The 16,010-nt window shown below is 44.0% G+C and overlaps 1 protein-coding gene across 1 annotated transcript in view; it reads left to right on the forward strand.

The window, feature by feature from the left end:
- Positions 1–16,010, forward strand: part of COL23A1 (collagen type XXIII alpha 1 chain) — a 146,726-nt gene that overhangs the window by 93,442 nt on the left and 37,274 nt on the right. The window contains exon 5 of the mRNA XM_085532091.1: positions 11,291–11,335. Coding sequence (XP_085388217.1) covers positions 11,291–11,335 — 45 coding nt within the window. The remainder of the gene's footprint in view (positions 1–11,290; positions 11,336–16,010) is intronic.

Genomic DNA, 16,010 nt, shown 5'->3' on the forward strand with positions numbered 1-16,010 from the left:
TGATCCCAGAGAAGGCTGCTACCAGCATGCAGGACGTTTCCAGGATACAGATGCGCAGACCTGAAGACATTGCAAATGCAGATAAAGAAGGCCAGACCGGCTTCCAGCCGCTCATTGTGGCCTCGTGGGTCATGGCTTAGAGAGCAGAAGTGGGAGGCAGGAATATAGATGTTTTTTTTCCTGATGTTCAGCACTAATTTCCAGCTATTATAGTCTTATACGTGGTTAGCTGCCCTTCCAATAGCTTCATTTATCTCTATTTCAGAATTCAGCAGCAATATGTCTATATTCAGGCAGGACTCTCAAGGTTTCTACTTTAAGTACTTGTAGATTCTCAGGTGAAATTAGATCCAGTACTTCAATCATTTAAAAGCGTATCCTGGAACCCAGAAAACAAAATTGAAAGCAGGATCTGGCTTATTGTGTTGTGTTAAACTGAAGTCTGATTTCAGTTAAGATCTTGGCGAGATGTGGTGATAGGCATCGCATAATAATCAATGAAAGATGAAGGCCAACCCCACTGCCCTGCTTTGGGGAGGAACCAGCCCACTCCTCTGGCTTTCGTGAACCAGGTAGGCTTGGAAGGGTGGCTTCTTCTAATAACAATAATAAAGCCTTTGTATGATTACAGAAGCATATGATTGGGAAAATAATGGCTCGCAAAATGGTTCAAGCTGGTATATTTGAGGAGTGAAATCTCAAGCTGGTTCTGTTTTGCAAACAGAATCCCTTACCTCCATCTCACCCCTGCCTCTGTATCAGCTGCTCTGGACGCGTGGTCCTACTGCTGTGCTAGTCCCTAACACCAAACCAGAGGTGCTGGGCATCTTGTGTGTTTCCCTGTCTCATTTCTCTGAACTTGTTTCCTGTTTCTGCCATATTTTGCACCATTTTTCTCAAACTTGGCCGCTTCAGTGTACAAGTGGAAACCGATGGGAGCATCCAAACTTAGGAACATATTGGATAGTTTTGCTCTCAATAATTGCCTCTTTCTTTTCATCTTATCTTCGTGTTTAAAGAACAACAGTACCTCATCTCCGTAAAACTATGAACCTCATCCCTGGATGTCTTTGTTGAGGCCAAGCAGCAATTCAGCATTTGTTCAGCTCATCCCTGAGATCTGCAGGTAACGCAAAAATGAGGGATCCGGAGCTAAAAGGTTACACCTTTGGTATTGTCAGGAATAAGGTAAATTTCTTGTTTGATCCCAAAGATGTTTTTTGCTATGAAGAAGAACATATGTAGTTCCTAACTGCCTTTCCATCCTATCAGACCTGTGCTTCTTTTTTCCCCCCTCACTTCAAAACTGGAAAAGAGAACTCATTGCTTTACAGACAACTGGAGGTTTGGAGCTGAAAACAGTATAAGTACCCTTGAAAAGTTCATTTGGGAATGAATTAAGCATGTAGAAGAAGCAGCTGAACAAAGTCTTTCTGCTCTGGCTTTGAGCTGCATGTAAGAGCAGCCAAATAAAACAAACGATTCATCAGAAGAGATTCATCAAGTAAGCAAATGAAAGCGGTTAAACAAATACGGCAGTAATTTTGATAATTGGGAAACTAATGTGCACTTGCAAGGCTCCTCAGAACACCTCTCATCTTGGAAAGCCATGCGCTTGGAAGCAGCTTGGTGCATTGTGCTGGCCCAGGAGAAGACTTCAGTCTACGATGAAGTTGTTACTAAAACATTCCCCAGATGTGCAAGCAATAGATCATTCCCTCTTCTCACCGAAATAAAAACAACAGTTGTCACTGAATCTGGGCCAGATCAGGCCCCAGCCATGGTAGAAATGGGTTCTAACCGAGTTGGCCTTATCAGCTTCTGTGAGTGTTGGCTCGTGCTGTGTCTTTAATTGCGCCTGCTCCCACCTGGTGCCAACCACCAAGGCATGGTGCACGCCAAAGAAACGTCAGCACTCTTTCTGGTATCTCAGCTATGTTTCTGTGCATGCCGACATACCTATTCTTCTCCTGGCCTTCCTACAGCTACTTTGTGCTCAGTCTCATTGCTGGCCACTCAGTGCCCATATTCAGCCTGCAGCAAGCTTGCAGCTTCATTGCCATCTCAGCAGTGAGCATTGTGGCTTTACTGCTGCTCACCTCCATTGCTTTTTTTTTTTTTTTTTGCTGGTGGCAATTGTAATTAATTATAATCAATTATAATTAATTCTTGAGGTGGAAGTAGCAGTGTGCTGCTCTTCAGTTAGTCAGAAATTGCTTTGATAGACCAGAATTCCAGCATGTGGCTGCTGAGACCCCAATGTGTTCCTGCTGGAAGCTGTGAAGCACAGGTTGGATACAGCAGTAAAAGAGCTCACACTGTTTGATGACTCGCACTTGCTACAGGAAACACCATTCTTCCACAAAAGTGAACATGGCTGTAGCACGCGTTGGTTGTGTCTGTATAATGGAAACTGTATTATTCATAAGTGTTCATCTGTTCCTTTCTTGGAACGATTTAGGGTGGGTGGGAAAGCAGTTTGCATGCAACAAAGCCGGCATGCCCAGGGCTATCGGAGAAGGCAATTGTACCTTTAAATACATCCTCCAAAGGGGAGAAGCTTGGTGATAAAAATGGAGCGTGGTGAAAACTCTTGGTCTAAGTATTGCATTTCAACAGAACAAATGCAGCATCTCTACAAAGAAATACCTTTTCTCCCCCTCTACATCTCTCTGTAAAAATTTTTCGTCACTGATTTCATTGCATTATCAGGACTAAAATGAGAAACATTGCTTACAAGCAAATATAGCATTTGAATACGGGCCAGGAATTCCTTTTACAGTATAAGCTTTTGTGTGAAATAAAAGCCAAACAGCTGCTCACAGCTGAAGTCTGAGTAAGTGATCTAATGCTATTGCTCTGGCCTCAAATTTGAGGGTAAATTGTTTCTTTGCCAAAGACCTTGTGCCAACCTACCTAGTCCCAATTTGTGAGAACAAAGTACATTGTTTCTGCTGCTCTGGGGGTGAAATCATTTTTATTTGACATTTTTTCCATCATAATTTCAACCCTGATGTAGGAATACTCCATGAGGCTGAGAATCTTCTTCTCCCCTCCAGTTCTCCACATTATGCTCAAGTAGGGTAATGCCTCCATGACTAGTCCAGCATGATGTATGGGTGTATTTTAATATATCTGGAGACTCTTTTTTGGCCATGCATGCAATTAGCTTTTGATGGCAGTGGTTGTTGTTGTTGTTTTCCTAAATCTTCTTTTTCTTAAGTCTTCTGTCCTTACTGCTTCTCCTACTACTTTTGCAATGCCCTTCCTTAGCTGCTCTCCATGCTTTCCCATGTAAACCTCTTCCCAGGGGCTGGCCATGAGAACACCACAGCCTGAAGCAGATGTTTTCTTTGAAAGCCAGTTGTTGAGCTTGTTGGCATCAAAGCTTTGTCCTCAGGAAAGAACTTAACTGGGGGCAAGGTAGCTATTTAGATACCCAAATGGCTTAAGTATTTATGAACTTTGCAAACTCCTTAGTAGAGGGGATAATCAGGAGCTGATGGATGCAGGGCAGTTTTTTCCAGTTGTCTAATTCTCCTCCATGCAACCACACCTCTGTGTTAGTGGGAGGATGATGGGAATGTTTAAGATAAAATTCTGTGCCTCAGTGGTGCTTAAACTTAAACCAGCAGTTTATGGGCTTTAGAAAAAAGGTAGAATTACCAAGAGGGGAACTTTCCTATCAGTAGAAGAGGCAGAATATTTTGCTATATGCCTGTTAGACATGGGTTCTATCTGTCAAATCTACCGCTGTGTTCTTGCCTGCTCACAAAAGGTTTTAATTTCCAAAGAATCTAAAGAAATTGCTTCACGCTCACTGAACTGTGCTGTGAGTGTACCGTTAGGGCTTAAGTTTCTGTGAGGTTTATTGCAAATGTATGGACGAGAAAGAAGGAAAAGCCCCATGGCAAAGGCGATTCACATCCTCTCTTGTGTTGGCCTTAGCTGGTACCCAGTGGTATGGGCAAATCTCAGAGCAACTCCAGGCTTGTCATAGGGCAGAACAGAGGATTTACTAGAAATGAAAGCTTGAGGCATGTACTGTGTTTAGAAGTTTGTGTTGTTTGTTGAGCATTTTTCTATTAACAAGGGGGAAAAAAAACATCTTTTAAGAGTTTAGACACATTGTTGTGATATGCACAGTTATAAAAATCAAAGAAAAATAAATAATGGTCGGAGAAAATGGGGTAAAAAAATCCCTGAGGCCACCAGTCTTTTTCCTGCATGTGTTAAATGATCTGCCCCATTTGTACAGTTCTTTTACCTGCATTTCTGCTGGCTGCCCTTCCATCCCACCAGCTGCTGGGTAAATGCTTTCCTGACAGCAAGCAGCATCATTTTGCATCTGTTGCCACCATCATCAGACAAATCTCCAGCTCTCCAAGGTTAAACAGTGTTAATAATAGCCCTTTTCCACGTGCTGAGTGGCATTTTAATACCTTTACTTTGAGTACCTCTCCCAGCACTGTTCCAATGATGCATTTACTGGTAGAGTGGAGTTCCTGACAGCTGAATCATGTTTCCTTTAAATTACATTGTCAAAAAGATTGTTTGTCTTGTGTGTTGTGACTGGCACCAGCAGTAAATTGGGTAACATGCAGTTGGTTACCACCTCCTGCCCTAGTCTGTGCTGCAGCATCTGGGCAAACTCCTCTCCCAGAACTGTCTGTTGTGGTTTTCTGGCTTCAGAGGTTTGCTGGTGGCAGACTTTGAATGTAAAGGTCTTCCAAGGAAATGTTAACAGGTGGATGTATCTCAGCGTGCTTTTATTTGTAATGGCGTGTATTTGTGCCTTGGGGTCAGATATTCCACACTGGACAAAATTATTCTGAAGCAGCCAACATAATGTCCACAGTTTAGGGGTTTATTTGTGTAATAATGTGATAAAATCTGATTAATTTCTTTCCTGCCTAGTGTAGCTTTGGGTTTTTTACTTAAGTTTCACGAGGCTTCATCAGCATCAGCATGTTGTTCATCACCTCGTTGGGTTGTTGGAGACGGCAGGATTTTTTGGAAGCTAAACTGATGTAACACAATTAGGTTTTCAAAATCAGTCATTGAAATCAGTCAGCAGTGTTTGCTTCTGGCCAAGTTCGGCATAAAAATAGAAACTCCAATTGGTGCCACTAAGGTGAACTTTTGCTCCGTAATTTGAAGCGTGCAACAGCATGCAGCCTTGGTCTGAAGATAATGCAAGCAATGAAAATAGGAAGAGCTCCCAGAGATGGCTTACATTTCTTTTATTCTTACATTTCTGTTGTTCTTGTCATTGTGCCTTGTCACAGTGCAATGTTTTGAGCAGGAAAACCTCAGTTTTTATGTTAACGTTGGTTGGTCATATGGAAGTTAAATCTGTTGGCGTTGTTAGGTGTGACTGTCGCAGGGTTGGTCTTGTGATCAGCTTGGCCCAATCGCTCGCTTGCATTATGGTTTGCATATGGCAAATTGCTTGCTTGCTTTTAGGAAGCTGAGAAACAAGGGATGGAAAATCCTGCCAAAATGGGGCACTGACCACAGCCTGAATCTCCAGAGGTGCTCATTTGCTCATTCCAGCCTTGATGATTATATGGGAAGTGGTTTATTGGGAAGTACTGCTGATTGGTGGACAGTTGGACTGGATGATCTTGAAAGTCTCTTCCAACCTTGGTGATTCTATTCTGCAAGAATAACATTTAAATACAAAGAATATGATTGTTTGCTTAAAGTCTACATTGTATACATTTCTCTGTGTAGTTACAAGGATCTTTCTAGATAAGAGAAACAGTTACTCGGCTGTTCTCAAATTCTAGCCCTGCTGTTTTCACTTCTCCTGTAGTTATTGCGTGTTGAGTAATATGGGAAATGACAAAGAACATTTTAGCTTTTGCCGTGTGATCCTGGATCTGGAACAGCTAATTCTGGCTGCAGATAATACTCATTAGCTTTGAGTACTTCCGTGCTCCAAAAATGCAATTCATCAAAACCCAAGTACTTTGTGTCAGATCTGAATGTTGCACTAGAGATTTTGTAATCCAGCATGTCAAACTTGTTTAAATGTGAGACTGTAACTGAAAACCAAAGGAAGCAATAAGTGCTTCATTATCTTGCTTACCTTATGGAAGTGTCTTGCAGTTCTTGGGGGGGGAAAAGATAATAAGTGTTTTACAGCAAGAAATGCACAGCCATTTCTATGCTGTCAGGGTATTCCCAATGTCTATATATGTTTCTTATTTTTGCAGGCAGGCTGGTACTTCGTATGGGCAGATTTACTGATGCAAGCAAAGCAATACAACACCTGGTAGATAACTGGGCATCCTGGTCACTGGTCACTGCTTGGGTAATGGTGACTTGCCTCTTCCCAGAGGTGGCTTTGTGTTCACAGGTGTTTTAGCAGAAAAAAGCCAAGTTGCAAATGCTTTCTGAAAAAGCAGTCTTCAAGGGTATGTTTGTTCATCTATTGTAGATAACGATGCTTTAATTTGTCTGAAGATGCTATAGTAAGGCTGATGAATTTCTGTCAAATGCTATTGGAGGGCTCCAGTGTGAGTTTCACTTTGCTCCTCTCCCTCAGCTCCACCACTGAGTGGTTTTCTAGCTTGCATCCACTGCAGGTAAAAGAGTCTGTTCATTTGCTGGACTCACGTTGATGAAGTTGACTCACTGCCAGACTTGACTGCCTGGCACGTACCTTGAGAAGCCTGATTTGCTCATGGTGTTTTCAGCTTTACTAGTTGTTTGGAGTGTGTAGGAGCATATCGGTATGATAAACAGAGATGGCTACTGTTCTCATAAAGCAATGCAAAGCCCTACATGTGTACGTGAACATCCATGCTTACTCCCTGAAAGCTTTTCAAAGCTACCATCTCTGTCCAGGATTTGCACCAGTGCAGATGTGAGAAGCCAAAATCTGCCTTGTAAACCTTCCTACCTTGTGTATGGCAGCCTACACAGCTGCCAAAACATGCATCTTCTTGTTTAAAAATAAAGTGGGGTGTCCTCCATACATCTGCTCCTGCCCTGTGTTTTGCTGCAGCTTTGCCAGGGTATTATCAGAAAATGGCCTGAGTAAGCCCAGCCATAACAAAAGGAAAAAATTCCATGTTTGATGTAAGTGCAATTGTGGCTTTATTCCAGTCACTTCTTAATTTATATCTCAAATTCAGTTTATCTTCATGCCCTGGTGACTAAACAAAAGAGCTGTATGCACTTGACTGTTTGAAGAAGCTGTCTCTGGGTGCGAGGAAAAAAGAAAAAATGATTTAGGAGTGGGGGTGGATTCAGAATGCTCAGCATATGGCACAATCTCAGTTGCTGTAAATGGAGCACAATCAGCACTTCAATTTGTTTCTGCATTTATGAGATATATATATGTGTGTGTGTGTATATATAATTTTACTCTTTGGATGACTTTGAGTATTATTATTTGAGTACTTCTGCAACAAGGATCCACCCATGGGAAGGGAAACTTTTGTTGGCTACAATTAACAAAAAGTGTTAAAAAAGTCTTAAAGTGTTTTTAAAAAGTGTTTTTTTAAAGTGTTTTTAATAAGACCAAAGGCAAATTTGGGATATTTAAAGAGCTGTGCCATACCAGACTAAATGTACCTTATGTGCTGGCACTGTTGGTGTCCATTAATGCTGGTGATCGTTGAATTTGGGATGTAGACTCTCTGCCATATCTTGTTGGAGTGGTTAATCTTTTCCCTCCCTCAGCTTTGTGCCCCATCCCATCCTCCTCACTGAGACCCCCTCATTTTAGCTCAGCTTTAGTTAAAGAGGAGTTTGTGGAGCCAAGGTTCTGGACTGCTCAAAGCGAAGCATAACCAGATATTCTGCCCAGCTGCTCCAGTTTAGTTCATAGAGCTCTTTTCTTCCCTGTGATTGAGCACAGCTCCCCAGCATGCAGCATCCTCATTCAGGAAGGTCTGCTTGGAGGTATGAGAGAAAATAATCCTTTGCTTTTTTCTGTATCTGGAAAGCAACTGGCTTGCATATTGAACTGCAAGGAGCTTTTCTCCACTAATAACCAGACATTGCTTTCTGGGTGGTTTTTCTAATAACATAAAGCATAGCCAAGGATTTCAGAAAGTTCTCGGGGTGCTTGGACCGAATTTGAAATGAATCGGATGGAATTTTTTGTTGTTGTTTTTATTTGGAAAACCATAGGTTCTGTGTGTTTCTAATCTGTGTCTGGTATTTACTTTGAGTCTTTGGGTCCATTGGAATCTGAAGCCAAGAAGGTTCATGCAACATGTTGTGACCCAAAACTGTTTAATCTCAGCTCCGCGGTCTCAGAGTCTGCAGCCCGACCTGAGTACCTGATGAGTATCAGCTGAGCAAGCATCGCAGGGGCTGACTTCTGTCCGTGAACCATAAAGCTTTTCCCCAGGGAATAAGGAAGTAAGTTGGCCTTTGTGCAGGAACAGCTCAAGCAGGGCTACAGTCTCACAGGGCTCTACACAAGACCCTGTGGTACGCTGCAAAGGTCTCCTGCCTGCTAAGTAAAGCCATATGGGAAAAAATAGCAAAAAGGAAAAAGAAAAAAAGAAAAATTCTGTTCTGAGAGTGGCCGAACCAACCAATTTGTTCAAGCTATTCTTCTGGTTGACTCATTTTCAATGGGGGTTTAGGGAGGAAGTAGTTTCATTGAAGACAATTTGAAAACTGCCACAAGGAGGAGAAGGGGAAACGATCTAAATGACTTCAAGCTCATAAAAATTAAGCATTTCAAAAGTGCCAAGCATGTGAGTGGGTGAGCCCTCCGAAAATGGTATGAAACTTAATCCCACATTAGAACACAATGCGTTAGAGGTGATTGCATCTGGAAAAAGGATCTGAATGTACTCTTGGTGCTTCTGGCTGAGATCACAGCGTGGTGTGGCTTTGCTGGGCTGTGGTGCTGGGCACTTTTTCTTGCTGGCATTTAAAGCTCACCTTCATTTTGGTGAACACCAACTTACCTAATGTCCAACAGTGACGTAGGCAGTAATTTGCTCATAAAGTGGCTGTGAGGTGGCTGTGATAGGTAGTTATCCCCCTATATCCAACAGTGCCCAATTTGTTTTAATTAAGACGATCGGCAACACCTTTTTTCCCGGTATTGACAGATTAGAGTTAGTAGAGCTGCCCAATTTGCATTGGGTAAATAAGTTCAAAGAGGATTAATTTACTTTGCTACAGAGAAATATGTGCTTTAGGCTCTTGATAATACTTCACGTGAATTATAAAACAGTATTGACTTACAGCTTTTCATTTCATTGCCTGCAGTGGGAGACACATGGCTGCTGCAAAGTGGAACAGTTGAGTCAATCCAGTGTGTTTACCAGGAACTTTTAACCTTCTTTTTGAGCATCTATTCCTTAGGTGCACCTATCAGCTCTTTCTCATAATGTTTCCTAGTAGTGATGCGTTTCATGCTTTTCCTTTGTGTTACTACATCTGTCATCTCAGCAGAGAGCTCACGGTGCTGTCAGGAGTGGCACGCTGTGCTCTGGATTAGGGCTGTTTAGCTTGAATGTGACAAGTTGTTTAAAAGCAGACTGCTTTATGCTTGGGATCCATTCTCCTCTCCAAAACTGTCTCTCGTAAAAATGTAAATAAAAGAACTCCCAGCGCTGATACAGAGGAGCTGGTATGGTCAGAAGAAAGGCTCAGCGATTACCCAATTGACGCTAATGCAACATAAATCTTAATTATATTGAACAAGCATCAAACTGCGAGATCTTAGGAGATGGAGTCATTAGGTAACAGCTTACAGCTACCATTTATCTTCAAACAAAATCCCAGGCCTCCTTAATGCCCTTTGTAGTCTCCCGAAGGGGTTTGAAAGGAGATGTTCTGTGTGTTTGCTCTGCCCAGTGCTCTGAGGTTGGCCCTGCAGGGCTCACTCTTCTGTCCCTTGTGCTGAGCAGGAGCTCAGGGTGATGCTCAGGGGTGGCTGCAGACCTGATGGTACCTGCATCACGGCAGGGCTGTGAATTGCTGCCTGGCGGTGCTCTGGATATGTCATTCTCTCATTCAGCCCCCACTGAAGTTCTCATCAGCTCATTATCTGCAAGCACCACTACTAACACACCGGGCACTTGCTTCAAAACTCAGCCTTTCCCTCCCAAGGTTCTGTGAGGACATTCCTGCCCCCTGAGCTCTCCCTGCCCCCTACCAGCAGAGGCAAAGTCAAACTACCTGCATTTTGTTAACTGCATTCAGGAGCAATCATGGTTGGAGCAGCGGGAACAGGGGGGAGGCTGCTGCTTTTGGGGTTTCTTTTCTCCTTTTCGTAATGATAGAGGAAAAGGAGAAAATAAGTGATTTTCAGCAGCACAGCATCTGCAGTCTGTACAGGGAAGTCTTGGTCTGATCCCGTGGCTGGCATAAGGAACTGGTGTTTCTGTCCCATGGAAAATGGTGAGCATTTGGGAATGGAAGAGTTCTTGCAGAAGGGGAAATCTTGACCGGAGTGCAGAAACATTTAGTGATCTTCATTTACTGGTCTTCATACCTAAAAGCAGAAAGGAGAGGGAGTGGAGTGGTTTCTCAGATAGAAGTGAGCTCTTGATTTGGTTGTTAGCATTGCTGGCACCCAACAAGCCAATGCTCCTCCAGAGCTGTCTGACTGGCTGCAGAGTGCTGCCATCAGCAGCTCTGTGACCCCCAGCAGTGCTGAGTGTGCCCCAGGGAGCAGAGAGCTGCCATGTCCCACCGAGCCCTGGGCTAAGAGTGCAAAGGGTGCAGTGCTGCAGCTCAGTTGGGTGCTCAGCTTCTGTTGCGACTGCATTCTGCATTCCCCTTCATTGCTGAAGTGCCTTTTGCTTGATTAATGGTGTGCTGTTGCTGTATTGATCACTGAGCTCTTGTTGCTCCAGTGGCCGGGACAAAAAGCATAGTTTTATGTCTGAAACCCAGGCCTGAGGCTGTAGTTGTGCGATGGGATCAGGGATGTTTTAGCAGACAATGTGGGAACTTCTGACTTGGGTTAGTAAGAAAAGGTTCCTGTTCCTCACTTGGATAATTGCTGTAATGTACAAACTGCAGCAGCCACTTGTGTGGTAGTAGTTTCTACTATCTTCTTCCTAGTTTTTGGAGCATTTAAGACCCAGGTTCCTCTACCACATTGCATGATAACTTCAGAAACTCCTTCCTACCTTGCCTAGGAGCATCTCCCCCTCATTTTTCACTATACCGATGTACTTTGTGCAGGAGGCTGGCAGTCTGTGTCTGTTCGAGGGGGGTGTGGGAGGGGCAGTGCTTTGGGTGTGGGGGGCAGAGCTCACAGTGTGCCCATTGCTAACACTCAGTTCTCTTTCTACAGGCCCTCCAGGGAGGCGAGGGAAGCCTGGACGGCGTGGAGAGCCTGGTAAGCACCGTGGTCATCCCCTGGTATCAATGCTATTACGTGTCCCCCTGGGCTGGCTCCTGCTCAACCCCAGGCCTGCCCAGATGGGAACCTTTGCTAAGTGGTTTGGTTCTGCATCTCTGTCATTTTGCTGTTGGGTGGATTTTCTTGTGCGTTGTGAACTGGGAAAGCACTCATCTTGTGTCAGCAGGAGAGCAGGGCTGTTCATTTTCTGCTTTTAGGTCTGGATGCAGTAGGAAAGGGAAGAGATGTAGATCTCTCTTTCTAAGGAGAATGGCTGCACCTTGTTAAACAGAAGTGCCCAGAAAGGCATGTCAGAGACCAACAAATGAAGTTTTACACTCGTCATCTTTTAAGCTGTTGGATTTGAGTGAATGAATGGGGACCAGGCAGGTTTTTTCTTATCCAGGAGGCTGCTCTCCTTTGCTGTTGTGTACAGCAGATGCCCCGCTGCGTTTTCCAAAAGCATAACTTTCTGGCCAGCCATTTCTAATGGTTTTTTTCACTTTGTATTAACTATGGGAAGAGGGAACTGGGCTGTTAGTGCTGCGGGCTGGGAGCTGATCTCTGCAGAGGGCAGGCAGGCATTTCCCTTCCTTTCATTGGTGCCACCTCACTGTGTGTTCTGTAGCCAGGGCAGGGATTCTGCTTTCATGGTGACAAAGGCAGATCCCAGTCCGCTTCACCCTTTTCCCAGCAGTCAGGCTGTAGGAATCGCCAGATGGCTTTGATTTTTTTTTTCTTTTCATGTTTGTTTTTAAACTTCGGAGCACTCTTGAAAGCCCTTACAGGGGTACAGCATTCAACCAAAGGCAGCTGGCGAGGACTGCCATGAATTCGGTGTGTTTATACATATCTTCATGCAAGCATTTCCAAGGCACTTCCAGCCCTTAGCAAAATTTAGCAGCACCGAATGTGAGTGTGCCCTCATGTTTCATTTGTCTTCTTGCTTCACACGAGAGCTTTTGAAGTCTGCTCTGCTTATGCCACAGCACATCCACAAGTGCTGTGTGAGTGGATTGGCACAAGGGTGGAGTCCCTGGGTCCAGGATATCCCTTAGGACAGGTTGTGAGGATAACTCCTTGATGAGCTCCAAGCAAGTGTGGAAGGCAGAGTGATTTGTATCATCAACACTGCTGTTGGCTCGTGGTTTTTCTGAAGGTTTAATGTCATGTTGCTGCTGTCCATACATCCCAGTGGAGAAGCAGAAAGCTGCTGGTGAATCAACACAGGGTCAACAGGAAAGCACAAGTTCTAGCATAAAGAAAAACAACAGTTATTAATAACATGCATCTTTTCCTCAAGTCTTATGCAACTTTGAAAGAAAATCAAGGAAAGGGATGCTGGAGAAGGAAGAGCCACAGGGCACGTAGTGGCAATGGGCCTTGGAGCTGATTTCCTCTGAAGCAGAAGGCTGGCAGCAGCAAATACCTTTATGCACCAATGTGCATGTGCACGCACACACACACACACACAGATACACTAGATGGGGCAAAGCAGTTAAATCTGTGTAATGCAATGCAGCCCCAAGGCCTGATCTGCTCTGCTGCAGATAGAAACGTGGAGAGCAGACTTCCCTCTGTAAATTGCTTTTGGCCGAGCTGCCAGATGTTTGTTTTCATAGATAGCTTGAATATATATTTCTGTATTTGAGAACCTGACCACACATAAACCAGGTTCTTGTTCCTTTGCTGCAGCTGATAAATGTGAATAAAACACTATTTGCCTAGTATGATAGCATCCATCCCCAGGGGCCAAATGTGGTTATGGTCTTACAGCCTCCAGACAAATGCTGTTGTCAAGCCAGGAGGCGCAGAGCTGGTTCCAGCCCTGCCAAACGGAGATCTTTTCCTGGCAGTTCTTAAAATGGTAACGCTGAAAAACCTTTTTCTGATTCATGTTGAAACTTTCAATCTGTATCTCTTATAAACAAACAGAGGAACTTTTAAGAGATCATCCTGTTCCTTTTCAATCGCGCTCTCCTGTTGATTTAAACCAAGACTCGATTTTACTTTTTTCTTTGGCTCTGATGGATTCAGATCATAAAGAAAATTAATCTAACAGCTCTACGTTTCTCTAAGTTAAGAATTCATCATCTTGAAAGCACACTGAGACAACTGCTGTGCCGCAGGAAGACACCGTAAGAGATGAGTCTTAATCCAACTCTGAATAAAACTGTGAACTGTTTGGATTTTGAAGTGGGGCAGACATGGTTCCGTACTCTTCAAGAAGGATGTGAAAACATCAGGGTGAATGAATCACTGGCAGTGGCTTGAGTGTTACGATCCCTTCACCTTCTCACTGACCATAAATATGAAGCCTGGATATTTGGGGAGCAATCCTGTGGCTGTCAGCCCAGCTAAACAAACCCAGAGTTATGGAGGTGAGCGGTGCTGTCTGACCCACGGTATTTATGCGAGCAGCCATCTGGCCCTGGGAATCTCCACTGCAGCTCCCACGGGGACTGGCTGATGGCACAGGGCACGTGTGCATCTTGGAGCAGCACAACATGGTTCTGGCTGTCCCTGCTCTGCTCCAGCACAGCCCCAGCTCCATGGAATGGGGACGATTGCTGCACACCAGCTGCTGCTTGTCCACTGGAAGCAAAGCATGGCATGGAAGAAGGCCTTTGTGCGTCTGTCCTCAGGAAGCATTGGTGCACGGAAAGAAAAATGCTTTTTAATTAATGCAATCTTATATGCAGTTTGCAGCCCTCTGCAAGAAAAATGTGAAAGACTTTGAACCTTTAGCAGCTGCGGTTATTCTTGATGGCAAGCCTGCGCATCTCAGATCAGATTCCCGTGATAAAATCACACTTAATGATGTCTTTGTGTGAAGTAAGAGCTGATTCTGGATGTTTTCTGGACACAAACCTCTAGTTCTGACAGCAGTTAGGGTGGCTGATCTGGGCACAGGAATTGCCCATAGGGGTATGTCTGCAGAGGGACTGTTACTTGGTGAAGTGTCTTTCATTGGGAAGTGTGGGCAAAGCTGCCGTCTCTGGCTGCAGGTTTTGTTTACAGGAATTTCATGCTTCAAAAACACTTGTAGGGAAAAGGTTTGGAAATGTTGAAATGAGATAAAACAGCCTTTCGCCCCCACCCCGCACTGTTTCCAAAGTTACATTTCACTGCAGTTGTTTCTTTAGCTTCAACTTCTACCAAAGTTTTGGTTCAAAGTATTAATTTTTTTTTTTCTTTTAATATTTTGTTACATCCATTCTGTTTACAGAAATATCCTAGTTTGGAATAGGGAAGAGTCTAAGGCTCTTTTTAATGAAGAGCAAAGCGATTTCTACACAGGGAAGCATTCTTCCTCTCCCAGCCCTACACATACTTACTGCCCATGTTTTACCCATTAAGGCACTTCCAAGGCTCTTGGCCCCATGGCTGTACAGCCCTACATGTGCAGTTGTTGTTCTTGAAGCTCGTGTATGTGTGAAGCATGCAGAGCTTGGGTTTTATTTGGGAATTTTCAGTGCTCCCTGTGTTTCACCATCATCAGTCTGTGCACACTCCATCATTCATAAGGGCAGTGTTGGCATCAACTGAGCTTTAAGAGAAGCCTCATCAGTGCTACTTATTTATGCTCCAGGGCATCTTCCCACTGTAGCTGTTGTCCCTGGTTTGGTTTCTCTGCTGTCATGGCAGGAAGACCTCCGTGATAAACGATTAAACAGAACTAGTTGCTTATCCCCAAATTCCCAAGCTGCACAAATATGCAGAAACAATTGTCTGTGACCTGTCACTTCCTTTATGTCTGTGTGCTGCCAGGGATGAGACCGTGCTGGGTCTTAGACTGACATGAATGTTATTTTGTATATGCACTCAGGAAATGTGGGTCACTTATCTGGAATAGGCTTCTGTCCCACCTCCCTCGAGCACAACTGTTGAGCTTCGTAAGGAATCTCATGGTGTATCTGAGTATGCCTGTGCCCTTGCAGACGTGGATACCAGCTGGTCTCTCACCCATAGCAGTGATGTTTGCTCCAGATCACAGAAACCAGTTGTAGACCAAATTCCATGCACGTGTGTGTTATTTTGTCTTCCTCCTCCTTCTGAAGTAAGCTCCCAAGTTAATTTGTTATCCAGTTTCAAAGGTAAAGAGTCTGTTTCCAGCTCTTTGTTCATTACAAGAATTTCCAATTCATTCTTCAGTGTGCTCACATCTCAGAGGTGGCTGAGGAGGGGGCAGCCCCTCTGCACAGGCTGAGCTTCTGCTTATTGCTGCCTTGCCGGATACTTGACTTGCTTCTACAGGAGACAAGGATCTCGTGGCCAGGCTTTTAAAGAACATGTTCTGCAAGCCAGAGCATCGTGCTGTTCTGAGGGAGGAAAAGATTGGTTCTGTAGTTTTAAACTTGTGCCTTAATGAAGAATTATTGGCCAAAAGTGCCTATGAAGATCACCTAACTCCATGGGTGTTGATGGAGAGCATCCTATGCAACACATAGAGGAGGCCCCTAACTTTGATTCTGGTAGTTGAGAGGAACCTTCAAAGAGAACTTCCCTGTGAGTGCTACAAGAAAACAGTAGCTGGAAAAGGCAGCAGATCCCAAGGAGATTATAATTGGTAGCTGATTGAAATCCCATATTAAAATAATTTCCTGGCTGGTTCTTATTCAAGGCTTAGATTTTACTTTTCTATGTAATGCCTTTTGTGGGTAAGTTGGTA

The sequence above is a fragment of the Coturnix japonica genome, unplaced genomic scaffold (genome assembly GCF_054131305.1).
Source record: "Coturnix japonica strain WE unplaced genomic scaffold, WE-NBRP24 Scf048, whole genome shotgun sequence".
NCBI classification, from domain to species: Eukaryota; Metazoa; Chordata; class Aves; order Galliformes; family Phasianidae; genus Coturnix; species Coturnix japonica.